This window comes from Manis pentadactyla, chromosome 1 (genome assembly GCF_030020395.1).
Source record: "Manis pentadactyla isolate mManPen7 chromosome 1, mManPen7.hap1, whole genome shotgun sequence".
Lineage (NCBI taxonomy): Eukaryota > Metazoa > Chordata > Mammalia > Pholidota > Manidae > Manis > Manis pentadactyla.
In genome coordinates this window covers 207275995-207291930 of record NC_080019.1, presented here as the reverse complement: position 1 = coordinate 207291930, position 15936 = coordinate 207275995, and the positions used below count along the sequence as shown (strand labels likewise).

At 52.9% G+C, this 15936-nt stretch overlaps 1 protein-coding gene across 1 annotated transcript in view; it reads right to left on the bottom strand.

Annotated features, from left to right (window-relative positions):
- Positions 1-549: 549 nt before the first annotated feature.
- SSUH2 (ssu-2 homolog) overlaps positions 550-15936 on the bottom strand; it is a 28386-nt gene continuing 12999 nt past the window's right edge. The window contains exons 5-12 of the mRNA XM_036878412.2: positions 14869-14929; positions 13697-13821; positions 13069-13131; positions 11311-11396; positions 9895-9987; positions 9246-9351; positions 6380-6487; positions 550-2321 (exon numbers count right to left, since the gene is read on the bottom strand). Coding sequence (XP_036734307.2) covers positions 2175-2321; positions 6380-6487; positions 9246-9351; positions 9895-9987; positions 11311-11396; positions 13069-13131; positions 13697-13821; positions 14869-14929 — 789 coding nt within the window. The 3' untranslated portion in view covers positions 550-2174. The remainder of the gene's footprint in view (positions 2322-6379; positions 6488-9245; positions 9352-9894; positions 9988-11310; positions 11397-13068; positions 13132-13696; positions 13822-14868; positions 14930-15936) is intronic.

The window sequence follows — 15936 nt, the reverse complement described above, 5'->3', positions numbered from 1 at the left end:
ACATGTCATGGCTTTTTTTTAAAGCAATTTAATGAAATATAAAGGAGAAACAAGAAGCAAGTCATTTAAATACATGTATTTCAATGTGCTAGTGCTCATGAACTGGAATGAAGTCATCAGATGGTCACAAGTTTGGACCTGAGGGAAGTGACAGATCAGAAACCAATTCAAACGAGACATACGTGAAAACTTAAGAACAGAGGTGAACTCTAAATAAAAAGTAGCATTACATTAAGTAATAATGAAGAGATTTTGTGTAACCAACTCAGCTCTACACGACCATCAGTGGGTAGTTGCCAGCAGTGTAAGGTGGGGAACACACTTCACAGAACAATGTCCCCAAGCACTGCTAGACATCCAGCTTCCCTGGGCTCTGTCCACCAAATGCCAACAGGGCTGTTTCCAATCATTACACCAACCAAGAACCATGCCCTCCACGCGCGCGATGCCCCCTAGGGGCAGAAGCTTCCCTCTGAGGACCAGAGAGGTAGGCAGCAGGCACACCAGGTACCAGAGGCGTTAGCCTCTCAGACTGGAGCACAACCCTCCCCGCCACCGCCAGGCTCTGCCCCCAGGGACCAAAGTGCTCCCCACCCAAGGGTGGCCCTTGCCCTGCCCTTGGGCTCCCCCACCTGCAGAGCCTGTGGCATTGAGTGGGAGCAGCTGGAGGCGGCAAAATGTGAGCCTGGTGGATTTGCTGGGGCGGGGTCAAGTGTCTCACAGTCTCCCAGGCACCACCCCTTGCTTCTCAGGCAAGTTCCCTTGTCTTCCACGCAGCCCCAAGGAAGCCGGACACCCCTCTGAACCCTGCTGCTCCTGCCAGCCAGGCCCCACCAGGTGCAGTGTGGCCAGATTGAGAGACAGCAGTGACTGAACAGGGGCCCTGGAACTAGGTGGTAACAGGTAAGGAGGCAGGTGTCCGTTTGCATATCATCTGTCAGCGATGCCCTGGAGGATGGCCTCGGGCTCCCCAAGCCTCCCTCAACAAGACCTGTTATGGCCACATCATCCCACAGCAAGGGTGACAAGGGCTGCAGGCTGGCAGGAGCTTGGGGACCAAGAGGGCGCAGACTGGCCCTCCTGGGCTGTAGCAGTCCCCTTCCGGGTGGAGGCAGGCACAATAAGATGACAGGGGGCGACAGCCAGGTGCACAGTGGCCTGTCTGGCCCCCGTACCTGGCCTCCTCCGAAGCGGACAGGGCATTCAGTCTGCGGAGCACCCCCTCCATCACACAGCCTCACCGCACCAGGTGGGAGGTCCTGGTGCACAGGACCAGTTCACGTCCTACTCCATGGGCGGGCTCTAAGGTCATCACATGATATAAGAATGTGCATATATCCAGAATCACTCTGCAAAATCTACCATGACCCGGGTACCGTACAAGGGATCAGCACACAGACCCTCAGTCCATCCAACACAGCAAGTCTGCTCTTCAGTTTGAGAACTGATGTCTATTTTTCAATCGGGATGTACATGAGGAGCACCTACCCTGACAGCCACCATCTCGTGAGGAAGCCCAGGCTGCAGGGAGAGACCATGTGCAGAGGTCCCAGCCACCACTGACCACCAGATCTGAGTCAGCCAGCCTTAAGAGGATTTCAGCCCCCTGCCTTTGAGGCAACCCCAATCTTTGAATCCAGGTGAGGCCCCAGATATCATAGAGCAGAGAAGCCATCTCCACCAAGTCTGTGACTAATTCCTGACCCACAGAATGGGAACAAAAATTTTGTACTTCATGCCTACGTATCCTGTTGAGTGCGCATTTAGGAGCAGTCAGTTTGTGTGTATCATTAAACATTTCAATATGCAAAGCTCAGCAAAAGGCTCACACTAACAGAGCATACCAGCACTGAGACTGGCCCAGGAAAGAGCAAAGTCAAACCACACACTCAGAGCATCAGCTTGCAGACCAGAGGCCCAGCCCCCACCATTTAAGTGATTCGTCCTAAAGGAATGTGTGTAATTTAATTCTTATAGTTTACATACATGATGGATTCCACCAGAGGGGCTCTGGAAAGACTTGTGGCTTGACAGATGATATGTGAATTATCTGGAACAACATACCATGGTTTGCACGTGACTGTCCAGTGTAGCCAGTGATGCGTGACCTCAGAGGCCTCAGCTGTCCTCCTGGGCCCCCATGAGTGGTGGGCTCTGGGGCCAGCCGTGCCATGTCAGAGGATGGAGCAGCCACAGCAGTACTGCTCGGGGTAGTCTACCACGTACACTCTGTGGTCGGTGCCGTAGATGTAGTAGACATAGGTCTTCCCTTGGTACCAGTAATGAACTTCCGTGAGGGGAATCAGCTCGATGGTCTGGCGCTGAGGAAACAATTGGCCAAGAAAAACTTCAGTGTTTGGTTCATGTCACTCACCTGCTCAAGAACCTTCAGTAGCTCCCTACTACCTATGGGATAAAGTTCATGCTTTTTATGGGATGAAGTTGGCATTTTGGCTCCAATCTGCCTTTCTAGATGTATCTCCTATCATGCTCCTTCACACACCCTAAGCTCTGGCCCAAGATTTCTCCTCTGTACCTCCTACCTGACTCCAGCTGGGGGCACAGGCATCCCCAGGGGAGTCCCACATATGAAAAGCCACCAACCAAACAGGACATTTTCCAAAAGCATTAATTTTTAGATGGGGAGGAGGGACAAAGAAAGGTAGGAAGATAGACTCAATTTAAGCATTTTTATAGTAAAACAGCCATGGAGATATTAAGGAGTGGGTTATACAATTTGAATTAAATTTCAAGATAAAACATTGACACCAAACAAATTCCAGAGTTGGTTGGACTGCTCCAGGCTCTTTTCTCAGATCCTTCCCTCCCTCCCCTACCGCATGGTTTTGCATCAACCCTCCTTTGAGAAAAGTCTTTCTCAAATATTTTCCTCTTTTTATAAATGAGGAAACTGAGGCCCGTGGACTCACGGAGGTTCAGGTTTGGAAGATCATCTAGGTCAAGCCCCATCTGTGTAATGCTCAAATCTCCTCCCCAGTATGGACTCTGCCCGAGAGCCCCCAGCACTCAACCCCCGCCACAGGGTGGGCCTAACGCTCCTTGTTCTCTGGCCCCTTCTCTGAGCAGCTAACAACCTTCCAAAATCAAGGGGTCCTGAACGGAGGTAGTGGCCCGCCCTGGGAGAGAACACGGGCCTCCTCGGAGACACCCATCTCTGAGAGCATTTGACGCTGTTCTGTATGGACGACTAAAGAAACATTTGATGTAGGAAAGCTCCTCCCAATCATGGAAACAAGCTTTCTGTATCAACCCCCTAAGTTCTTCTGTACAAGCTGCTCAGACACAGATGTGGGAATCCCAACCCCAGAGGGAGGTGGTGTGGTTGGCCTGGGGTCAGACTCTTGGACTTGCAGGAAGCTGTACCCCTCCAGAAAAGAGCCCCAAGTCCTTCCACTGCAGGTGATGGTCAGAGGCCCCAGGGGAAAGGGGGAATAGGCCAGGGGGTGGATTTTGAGAAGCAGGTCCCTGACTCTATTGGCGGGGCAGCTCAGAGGAGGCATTGTGGCAGGACGAGGGGACTCAAGAGTCACAGCGTGTGTCTTCCATGAAGCTTCCTTTCCCTGAACCTCAGTTTCTTCATCTGTAAAATGGGGATTATAAACTTCTATGTCAAATGGTTGCCAAGATGACCAAAGGAGATCATGAGACTGTTTTACTCGGTGTCCAGAAGCTGATCTCCAAGTGGTAGTTGGGGAAATAAAAGGTAGAAGACCCCTCTTAATATTTTGATACAGAAACCCAAAACAGGAACAGAGAGGCAAGAGGAGATGAGAGCCGACATCACAGCTCAGAAAGCCTGGACAGGCTTGTTTCCAGACTTTTGTACTGAGATCAGAAGGAGAGCTTAGCACACCAACTGTCCCATCTGCTTCTGATTCACAAGGTCACGGAGTCTGAGGCCACAGACTGGTCAGGGCTTCAGCTGCCATCAAGTGGTTATGTTGCCCCTTGCCACTGGTCACCATCCCCTCGTCTGCTTGCACACCTGGGACGGGCAGCTCCCAGGCCTGAGAGTAAAGGCTGGGACTCAGTGTCACAACAGCGCCTCCTTGCCCTGACTCCACTCACTAGCTTCTCACTCCCAAACAAAATCTCAGCATGAATTTGTCTACAGATCAAGGACCAAAGGACAACTTAGGAAAATGACTCACAGAAGTGCCCTCTTCTCCCACTGTGTCCCCTTTTAAAGGAAAATGTGTCCCTTCCCCTGGCTTTCCCTCCCTTCCCTTCCTCCAGGACTAGGTCACAAATGGCTAGTGTCGCCCAAGACAGGACTCAGCCACAGGGCGGAAGCCCCTGGAAACACAGCTTCCAGACTGAGGCCTGCCACCCGCATGCTGTGTGACCTTGGGTAGGTCACTTCCCTCTTTAGGGCCTTGGTTTCCCCAGCTGCCCAATGAAGGGTCCAGAAAGGACTCAAATCATCAGTCTCAGAAGTCAGAGTCCCAGGACAACCACTGGTGTCTGCAAGCTGCTAAGTCATGTCCTTAATCCTCTTTCCATTCCCAGAGTAACAACTCAGTATTTGGGGCTCTTTCTGTGACCCACACCACAGAATACTAGCGCTGCAAGAGCAAGCTCCCCTAGAGGTCATTCTGGGGTCTTCCGTGCATTGTTCTCATCCCCTGGAGTCCACTTCTGCACACCCACCCCTGCTGCTCACAGCTCAACCTTCTTCTTCAGAGTTGTGGATATGGAACCCACTTCCCCCACGGCGAGCAGAGGTGCCTGGGAGGAGGTCCCCAGTGACTGGACGGTACTGAAGAGCACAAGTCCAGCTCCCTTGCCTCCAGGAAACAGCTGCTGGGTGTGGCTGGCACTCAGAACTCCCCTGGGACGGGACGAAGGCTAGGCCGCCACCTGCGTGGTGCCCTTGTGTGGCCTCCCCTGCCCGCTCCGGCAACCAGACTCATTTCCAAATTTCTCCCGAGAGCCCTTCCTTCATGACCATCCTGCACACAAATCCCAACCTAAGGCAGGGTCCCCCCGCCACCCCCGACTCATTTCGCAGAGGAGGATGGTAAGGCCTGCGGAAGGCAAGAGGGGCCGGGGGCCCTACCCTGATAACTGAGCTGTCCCTGCGCTGCCCACCCCAGCAAAAAGGGTCCTAAATCCTGCCCACGCAGATATCCCCGCAAACCTACACTGGCTTTCAAAGAGTTGTTTGTTCGTCTTCAATGCAATGAACAATAACATTTAGCTTGGAGTTGGGAAACTCCTGGGCTCTTCCACTAAGAAGCTGTGTGACCTTGGGTAAACTCCTGCCACCCTCTGGGCCTTCTCTGGTTTTCTGGAGAAGTTGTAGGCTTGGACTAGACCAGGGTAGCCAATGATGGCCCACAGGCCAAAGCCAGCTTATCAGCCCATACAGTGTTCTTAGCATTTAAAAAACTCTGTCCTCAATATTGAAAAACTGGAAGACTTCATGTAAAACTCAGGACTTCTGAAGGTCCGAAACCTCTGCCCGTGGGCCTACACAGCGTACGTGGTGGCCTGCCTGTTTGGATAAGGGGCTCCTGCGTTACCACTGGCCCTGGTAGGCCTTTGAGTTTGCAATGCCCTGATTCCATGATTTCTGAGGACATAATGATTTCCAGCCCAGCTCCAAGGTGGTCAGTATTCATTTTTAATTAAATGCATACTTCTCTCTCCTGAAAACAGAGGGAGATGTGCAGAGAGAGGGGGAAATACTCATGGCAAAGGGAACAGAAGGAAAGCGGACATTTCCAGCAGCAGCTTCCAAGCGCTTTAGGCAAATTATACCTCATCCCCACAGGAGCTTCGGAGGCGATGGTGGCGTCTCTCACTGCTGAGAAAGGGGCTGCGGGCGGAGGAAGCGGCTGGCTCAGGGCCACACTGGGCCTCCGGAGGCCCCTCCGCCACCTAGTGGCCGGCAGGACGCAGCACCAAAGCAAGCTCAGCCCAGGCCGCCACCGGCCCTTGGGAAGTCCTGAGGGGCAGGGTGCCGGGCTCCAGGCCTGCCTGCGGCCCTGCATCGGAGCCTTCCCTTCCCCTCTCTGAAGGTAAGGTTAGAATCAGTCAAAATCACAGGGAGCCACATTCCCACTTGAAACCCTGCAATAAATAGTTTCCCACGGCTAGAACCTAAAGATCCAAAAATCTCTCAGGCATCCAAGGGCCTCACCTGCCCGCTCCGCCCTCAGGTCAGGCCCTGACGCTCTCTTCTCTTTACCAGAGCCTCCCCTCCACCCTTCAGGCCACCTCCCCATCCTGCCTCCCTGCCGTTCTCAGGGAAGGAGCATCCTTGCCCATTTCCTCGCATGCCACCAGGACAGAGGGAGCCCAGGCCACCCAGCAGCCTCCCCTCCCCGCAGCCCCAGGCCCCCGCCCGGCTCACCTGCTGCAGGACGCGGGCTCGGGAGGCCAGGGCGGCGCTGTGCTCCGCGATGCCCCTCTGCGAGGCCAGAGAGATCTCGCGCAGTGGGAAGTCCACCACGGGGTACACCTGAGGGGAAGACACCTCCAGCTCGGGCCCGGACCCAGTGTCAGCACCTGGAGCGTGGAGCTCGGATGCGGACGGAAGAACCAGGCCCGGGGGTGTCGGGGGCGGGGCGGTGAGGTGGGGGGATGGGTGCCAGGACCACACACGTGCTGGGAATTACCCGCAGGCAGGCCCCTGATGACCCACGTGACAGCCTGGGGCGTTCAAACCTGAAAAGGCTGTAGAGGGACTGATACAGAGATGGGGAGCACCTGTGGCCCACTCCCTTCCCCAGCAAACTTGCTACTGCCTAACTCAGGCCTGGGTCGGGTAAGAGGCCTTGGGGGCGGGGGAGGGGAGGGGAGGGGTGGCGGAAGCCCGAGGTGGGCGTGTAGGAAGCGAAGGGACTGGGGCAGAGAAAGGAGGCTTAATACTATCCAGCCATAAGAAAGAGCATCCTGCCATTTGTGGCCACACCCACACGGATGGCCCTTGAGGGCAGTATGCTAAGTGTAGTAAGTCAGAGAGACACAAATACAATACGATCTTACGCATATGTGAAATCTAAAATCAAACCCAAACTCAGATACAGAGAACAAACTGGTGGTTGCCAGAGGCAGATGGGGCAAGGAAGTCAAAAGTTAGAAACTTCCAGTTACGGATAGGTAGTGAAAGGAAAGGAGCGACACACAGCAGCAATTCACCGGAGAATTCCGCTTTATTAGGGAAAGGTGCTGGGTTATATAGGAAGGGGCATGAGCTGATTGAGGTGTCACTTCTACGGGGCTGGTGGCTATTGGCCAGGTGCTGGGATTAGGGGGGCGAGGGGTGATTGGGCTTCAGGTGGCGCCGGCGGGAACCGAGGACCCGGAAGAGAAGCAGGAAGTTCGCCATCTTATGGGTGGAGGCCCTTCAGGTAGGTTCTGGGGATTGACCGTACAGCACAATGACTATAGTTAATAATACTGTATTGCAGATTTCCAAGTTGCTAAATAAGTAAATCTTAAAAGCTCTCATCACACAAAAAAATACTGTAACTATGCATGATGACAGATCTTAACTAGACTTATGGTAGTGACCATTTCACAATATCCACAAATACAATGTTTGCTTATATATGTTATATGTTTATATAGTTTATACATTAAACAAATATTGAATCATGTACAACTGAATCTAATACAATGTTGTATGTCAATTTCGTCTCAATTTTTTAAAATGCATATTACAAAGTGAAAGAAGCCAGTCTGAAAGGGTTACATCCTACTAAAAGGAAAATGAGACTGAGAACCTGGCCCTCTTCAGACAGGTACCGAGGGTGTAGTCAGAGTAGGGTGAGGGCCTCCAGGGAAAAGCAGGGCGGAATATTTACAGTCAGAGCAATGTAACAATGGGCAAAGAAGTCCCTATTGAAACTCTGTGTTAAGCATTATGCAAAGTCAAGGTCACACTAATTCTCTAGGGAAAGATACCAGACTAAGAATATAGACATCTTCAGTGAGATCAGTTAAAGGTCAAAGGCCAGGAGCAACTTGGCCTGGAATGTTTGAGTGTTCTGCCAGGGTATCTCAGCATAACCCGTGACTTCACTGTAAAGAGCCCTAGCAGACAGACAATAGCCCAGCCCACCTTGAGGGCAGGACAGGTGTCGCAAGTCCACACCCCTAAGCCTTTTTTTCACATTCCCCAAAATCCTCAACTGCGGATAAAACCCCTGGACAACGCACCATCACAGACTCTCTTGTCCCCTCCTGGCGTGAGCTGGGAGCTCTGTCCTTTCACTTCATCTCTAAATAAAAGCCTGTACCTTGCTCCCCTACCTTGAGTGTTTGTGAAGCTCATTCTTCGGCTTCATGAACAAGAACCCCGGCATCACTCTCAGAAAACAACACAAGGATGCCGTTCGGACATCCCATCAAGGCCAAGTGCCCTGCCAAGGCCTGCAGCAGGGGTTGGCAAATCTTTTGTGTAAAAGGCCAGATCATTTCAGGCTTTGCAGGGCCTCTGTCTCAGCTACTCAACTCTGCCCTTATCACACAAAAAAAGCAACAGAAAATATGCAAGCAAATGGGCATGGCTGTGCTCCAATAAAACTTTATTTAAATAAGCAGGCCAAGGGCCAGACTTTACCAAACCCTAGCCTACAGGACACTCCCTCGTCTGGTTGCTGACACCTCTTGTGTCTTAGCTCCTTGCTTTGCCTAGCTCACAGCCTTCCAGCCCCTCTGCCCTGCTGTTCCTCTGCTGGAACGCCCTCTCTCAGATGTCCACATGGTCCACTCCCCCGACAACCTGCACTCAGCTCTTGCCCAGGGTCACTTCCCTGCCTGCAGCTGAAACAACATCCCCAGCCCTTCCTGTGTCTCTATCCTGCTTGCAGATTTCTCAGTGACCCTCACCACCATCTGACATTGTGGTAAAGCTGTCATCATTATCTTCTTCCTCCCCAGACTGTGAGACCTATGAGGGCAGGGACTGTTTCACAGCATCTCTGAGGCCTAGAATAGTGCCTTGTGTAGAAGGAGGGTCTCAAGGTTTGTGGAAGAGAGGGAGAGAGAATGGGGAAGAAGGAGGAAAAAGGGAGAGTTGAGTATGTGAAATTCAAGAGAGAAGCAGCCCCATGGGGGGCCAGGAGCCTCATCCTGCCCAGGCACCCCCCGCTCCCACCCAGCCTGTCTTTCCACGTGAATGCTGCAGCACAGAAAGCCAGAAGGCCAGCAGTGAGGACAGGAGGGGAGGAGGAGCCCACATTCTCTGTGGCGCTCTGCAGAGCCCTCCTTACCATGGTGTTTTCATCCTTAAACAGGTTTGCCCCTTTGGCTTTAGCAAGGAGCTCCCCGGGGCAGTTCAGGTGGTGCTCAGACACAAACTCAAACAGGCTGTTCTTCCTGGAAGTGAGAAGGATGAGGGAGGGAGTAGGTGCTGTGTTGGGTTAAGAACATGGGTTTGGAATCAGATCTGGCTGGAGGGCTTGCATTACTACTGGCAGGACCTTGAGAAGGTTGCCTGCCTCTTTGGGCCTTGGCATCCTCATCTGTAAAATGGGAGACTAGTAAAGGCCTAACAGTTCTGCTAGGTGATTTCATCCTCACCTGGGAAGTGCTCAGCAAGGTGCCTGCCGGGAAAGGCCCCTCATGCATGGAGCCTTCCCTGATGGGAATTTAGGGATTCTGTACCCACTTGGGAATGCCCAGCGGTTGAGTGACTGCTATGCTAGAAAGTGGTGATGTCGGAATACTAACACAGGTCTGTTCCAGAGCCTGCCAGCATTCTGCCACCCTGCGCTGCCTCTTCCCAGGCATCTTTCCCCTTTCCAAGTTGCTCTAAGCACTTTTCTCCCAGCAGGTCCTTGTACTGAGAAAGCCCCAGCCCAGGAGAGTTTCTCTGCAGAAACCAGTGAAGGCCAGGCCCCCCGGCTCCCTGCCACGCACCACATGATGACCAGCTGGATGAAGTGCAACAGTTTCTTCTCCCCCTTGCAGGTGGTACAGGTCTTGCTCCCCCGCCCCGAACACGTGCTGCACCTAAGAGGGGCACACACCAATAGACAGTTATGGGACCATCTTCCAGAGGACCCCCCACACCCCGAATCCTTCCTCATGCAACTGTTGTGGACATGGGTTGGCTTCCACCTGCCTACCACCTAGACCTGCTTCTGGAGGCAGTGCCCCAGCTTCACTTTGGAGACTGCCCCTCTCCCACCCAGCTCACAACATTCCTGGGCTACCCCCACCCCTTCTATAACCAGCTTGGCCCCTCAGCCTCGCCAATCAGCTTATTCCCTCCCTGGCCACAGAGGCTTATACGAAGATGGTTGACCCAGGGAAGTCAATGACATCTGCCCAAGAACTTTTGTTGGAACTACCAGGAAAATGACATCCTTTTCTATTGAGGTTAATAAGCTTGGAGCTGCTGGTGGTCCCTCCTGCCACCACAAACGACAGTTTTCCTAAGAATGAAGCCAACACAAAGGAGAGCAGGGTGAGGGATGGAGACAGATTCCTTGTGACAGTGTATAAGCACCTGGATCCAACTGTACCTGAAGCTATGGCAGAAATACATTCCAGAACTTTCCTGTTACGTGGGCCTATAAATTAACTTTAATGCTAAAGCCAGTTTGAGCTGGATTTCCTTCACGTGTAAATGAAGAAAACCTGAGTTGCTTTCCAAATCAAAGACCTTCTTTGCTATGGGTGGCAGGCCCACCAAAGCTTTGCCATTTAGCTTGTTGGAAGGATGGCTTTGGGCCTCAATGAGCCAACAGTATCACATACCAACACAACTTTGAATAGTTTCACTTCTCATGGTTTTTTTTCTAAGATTTATAAATACATTAAAGGACATAATTTACAAAATACAGTGGCCCACTGTTTGCAAAGCCCTATAAGCAGAGATGGAACTTTGTTGATTGTTTAGTCAATCTACCAACCTTCCTTGATTCCTCCTCCATTCAGGCCCTGCAACGAGTTATAAATAAAGGTTTGCCCAGGCCCCAGTCTTCCAAGTTAGGAATCTCACCCTTGAGTGGTTTTCTATATTCACTCCCCCACCACATGAACAGGAGGAGGTCTCCTCTCCTTAAACCAGCCCCTCCTCCTTGCAGGGCCTCATTCCTTATGCCCAACCCACAGAGTGCTTCATGAGTTCCAGTTTTGAAACAGCAGGCCTCGAGAAAAGCTCACCCACTCCACAAATATGTACAGAGCCCCTAGTAAGCACAGCTCTGGGGACACAGCAGTGACAAGACAGACTGTGCGTCTGCCTGCCCTCCAGAAGGCAGACAATGAAAAGCACAGAAGCCCATAAGGGACAGTATTTCACCTCGGAGCCGAGGAACTCACTCATACCTCCGCCTGCCGGACCCTGAGCACATCTGACACCTCCGGGGTTGCTTGGCTTTGCGCCTGGCTCCACTGCAGGAGGAGCACCTCACCTGCGGACACACCACGGCCTCAGCCCCCATGAGCCTCCCTGGGAGGCAGGGCAAAGGGCATCCTAAGACCCTGTTCGAATCCCAGCCTGGTGCCCTTGAGCAAGCCCCTTCCTCTCTGGGCCTCAGCCCCTTTGTCTGGAAGATGGGGGCTTTGGACATGGTGTGTCTCGGGACCTCTCCTGCTGTAGCTTCCAAGGACTCTGCATCCTGACATCCCTGTTTCTCCTGAGACAGCAGCCTCTCCTGCTACCGTCCGATCCCCATGACCACAGGGACTACCCCCTGGCCAGAGAGCCATGGCCAGAGGGGGCAGGGAGAGGGGCAGCTGGCCAAGGGACCTGGTGCTGCAGACAGGAGCTCTGCCCTGGAAAGGCCCCAGAGGGGCCCAGGCTACAGGCCCACATTTGGCTCAGAGGGGGTGCCAGAGACATTTTGGGGAAGGCCTGAGAGAGGAGGGGAGGAGGCAGGGGAGCAGGGGTGGAGGGAGGAAAAGGCAGGACCACAGAGCGTGGGCAAGAGGCACGGGTGAGGGCACAGGAGGAGAGAGAAGAGGGCGCAGGCCCCAGCTGTGCCCACCCACAGTGCGCTGAGTGGGGAGAGCTGCAAGCACACAGTGGGCAGAAGGAAGGTAGGCATCAAAGTGTGGAAGGGCAGGCAGGTGGACAGGAGGATGGAGGAGGCGCAGCTCAGAGTGGCAGGTCGGCAGGATGTGCCCGAAGCATCGGGCGCACATGGGGAGAACTAAGAATGCATGGGGAGCGTGGTCTTATTCCTGGGACTGTGAGCAGCTCTGAGGTTTCTGCAAAGGAGGCAGATGGCACTGGTTGTGTGCTTAGAGGCCTGGACTGGGCTGAATAGTGTCCACACCAAAATATCCACCAGGAACTCAGAATGAGACATTGGGAAAGAGGATTTGTGATGTGATTAGTTAAGATGAAGCTGTACTGGACTCGGGCAGGCCCTAATCCCAGGACCCATGTCCCTACAGGAAGGCCATGAGGAGACGCAGGGCACACAAGGAGAAGGCCACATAACCAGGGAGCAGAGACAGAAGCCATGCAGCTACAGGAGCAGGGAAGGCACGGACTGCCGGCAGCTGCCAGAAGCCAGGAAGGGGGCTCCCCCACAGGGCCTCTGGAAGGAACCTACTGTGCTGACACCTTTCTGTGGGACTTCTCCGCCTCCAGAAAGGTGGGAGAATTAATTTCTGTTTTAGGCCACCCACCCCATCTGTAGTCATTTATTAGGGTAGCCCTAGGAAACTAGTACAAGGACCCACCCATGTTGCCTCTGGACGCCCTCTGAGTGTTGCCTTCTCAGCACTCAGCACCCTGTACTACCAGCGCTGGTCACCTGTCGGTCTGCCCTGCAAACGGAGGGTCCCTGGTGGAAAGGACCCCAGGGCCTAGACCTCTCATAAGGCCCAGCACTGAGCAGGTACTCAACGAATGTTGGTGGAGGATGGGAAAAGGAGAGAAGAATTAAAATCATAAGCCATCAAGTTGAAAAAAAGCCAGTGGAGGCGGCCCGGGCAGCTTTCCCACTTTCCAGGTGGGAACGGGAGGCCCAGAAAGAGAGGACAACTTGTCTGTGCAGGCAGCCCGGCCCTTTGTCCCCATGTGCTCCTCCTCCCACAGGATCATTCACTCACCAACGGCCACACACGACTCACCATGCCGGCCCCGTGGCAGCCACTGCATTTGTAACGCCCGCGTCCATGGCATTTGTGGCATTCCTGAGAGTGAGACGCTCTGTTTCCCAGACACCAGTGCAGGAGCCCCACCCCTAGCCCCGTGATGTCCCCATCCCAAACGGGGGTGAGCAGTTCAGAGCCAGGCTGGGAAGATGGCCTTTCCCAAATGACTCATGTTCCAAAGGGCCTTGAATGCCGAGCCAAAGTCACCATTTCCTCAGAGCCCCAACCCAGCCTGCTCCAGATGCTAAGAAGGGGAGACGTGTTCTCCGAGCCCCACGTCCTAACTCACGCTCCCAGGCTAAACTACAAAGGCCAGTGTCCTTCATCCCTTAGGTAACTAAAGTGGTCTTTGGGAATAGAAGTCATAAACAATGGACAGCATTTTGGGGAAAGGCAACAAGCTAACGATTGGAATCTAATCACTAAATCAAAGTAGCCTTTCTGCTCTGGGAAAAAGAACAGACGGAACTCGCTGTGGACTCTCCAAGTCCTCTTCATCTTCTAACGCCATGAAAACTCAGAGGGTGAAATTACATGCGTGTCACATTCTACAGTGCAAACCAGGCAGGTCATTAGATGAGGAAGTCATATAACACATGGTTACCTTGACCAATGACGAGTGAGGGACTTGGAACTTCCTGGTGTCTTCCTGGAACATTGGGGGAACCTGGACGTCGATGTCCCAAAGCCTGGGGGAGGTCCCTCTTTGTGGTCCATCAACTGAATGGTCTGACACAGAAAGGATCATTTTAAGACCAGCAGACAGCTGCAAGGACCAGCTTTCATTACTCCCCAAGTGCTGTAGAGACTCCCCTTCATGCCATGCTACAGGCCTTGGGCTAAAGGAGGGGGTGGGGGGTGCCCCTGGAGTCCACGGCAAGGCACCCAGGCACTGGAGCTGGACATGCCTGGGTCTGACTCCAGGTTCTTCTCTGCCTAGCTGTGTAACTCCAGACCAGTTACTTCACCTCTCTGACCTTCAGTTCTCTCACCTCTAAAATGGGGATCATGTTGGTGCCTACCATATAGATGGTAGTGAAAATCAGATAGAAGAAGGCATATAAATACTCAGCACAGAGCTGGCACATGCTGAGGGTTCAATAAACAAGAACTGTCATCACTATCATCACCAACCCCACCATCTTCTTTCACCTTCTCCTCCTCGTTTCAAGGAGAGAACTATAGCTTTAGCCATGATATGATATTAAATGCTTCAGACAAGAGTTGCACAAAGGGCTCTGAAAACTCTGAAGACTGACTCATTCTGTTGGGGAGGGGAGTGGCAGGAGAAATCCTGACAGGCTTCATGAAAGAGGTGACCTGAGCTGGGTCTTGAAGGATGAACCAAAGTGATGAGCAGAGAAAGGCTGGACACAGGGATTTCCAGAAAGAGAGCCTTAAGCCTCTAGTGGGGCTCAGCAGAAGGCAAGATGGCACAGTGAATGGGGTCCGGGGGTCTACAGACTCAGGGAGGCAGGCAGATGCCCAAGCACACATGCTGCCTTTGAGCCTTGCCCCATGTGTGCATTACCAGCCTGTGAGCAAACACTAGACTCTTCCAGGGCCTTCTGCAAACCACCTGGACAGGATGCATGTGCTAAGATCCGCACAGGAAAGTCTCTGAGATGAGAGACCATCCACTCATTTTACTGGGGAGGGGGACACGCAGGCTCTGAGCAGAGCAGCATCTTACTCAGGGTTCATGGCCAAGACAAGTCCTGATGTTTCCCACCAGCCCCTGCCATATTTGGTTCCAATTACACTAATTTCACTTACTAGTATAGGGTTGAAATGTCCATTCACTTATCCTGGATTCACTGAAAGTCTCTAGTCGATACTACAGAGGCAAAAAGAAAAACAGCACATTGATGCTCATGCCCTTTAGGAAGACAGAGCATTATGCAAAATGATGAGGCTCCCATCTGCTGCGGCTCAGCGGGGAAACTGAAAGGCCCCAGACACAGCACCCAAGGGCTGCCTGGAGCAGGCTGGCAGCAGCAATTGCCAGATGCCCCAAGATGCCTGCAGGGAGTCGGTCCACCCAGGAAATCCCCCCTGCCAGGTCAATAACTAGGGCAATTTCTGCTCCCCATTTCCTTATACATAAAAATGTTCCATGAGGCAAGTTTTGAGGTAGCAATTGCCTTGACAGATAGAAGCCGCTGGAAGCCACTGTTCTGTCCCCTTTAGAGGAACGTGTCAGCCTGATGTCAAGATCCTCCTATTTGATCCTCATCCGCAGACTCACAGCACAGGAAGGGATATTGGACATCATCAGGTGCCTCCTTTCACATGTGAAGAAATGGAGGCTCAAAGAGGTCAGGTGACTTGCCCAAGGTTACACAGCTCCACAGAGGCCTCTTCCCCCAGGTCTCGGCTCTAGCCACTCCATGTGGTCTTCTGTTTCCTGTGTGACTGCTCACTGCAGGCTGGCTGTGCCAGTGACCAGTGACACTGGAAAATGTCAACTTAAAAGCTGCCCCCTGGCCCTGTCAATGCAGAATGTGACATAAGTGCCTGCTGTGGTCTTGGTGCCAGACATAGGATTTCCCTGGAGCTTCAGGCCCAGGCTTGATAAATAAATGATTCCTTGGCACAGACATGACTCGGGGAAGCAGAGGGAGCTGGACGGAGGGGAGCGGATGGACCTTTCTCAGCCCGCCCCTCCGGGAAGTGGTTGGTTGTGTGTTTAAGGACAAGGCCTTTGGTGCTAGCAAACCTGAGTCTGCGTCCCAGCGGGGTCACTTTAAGTTGTTTTGGGCAAGTCACTTCACCTCTCTGGACTTCCAATTCCTCCCTTAACTGGCGGCAATCGTACCGACTGTGAGGATTTGCTAAGGCCCA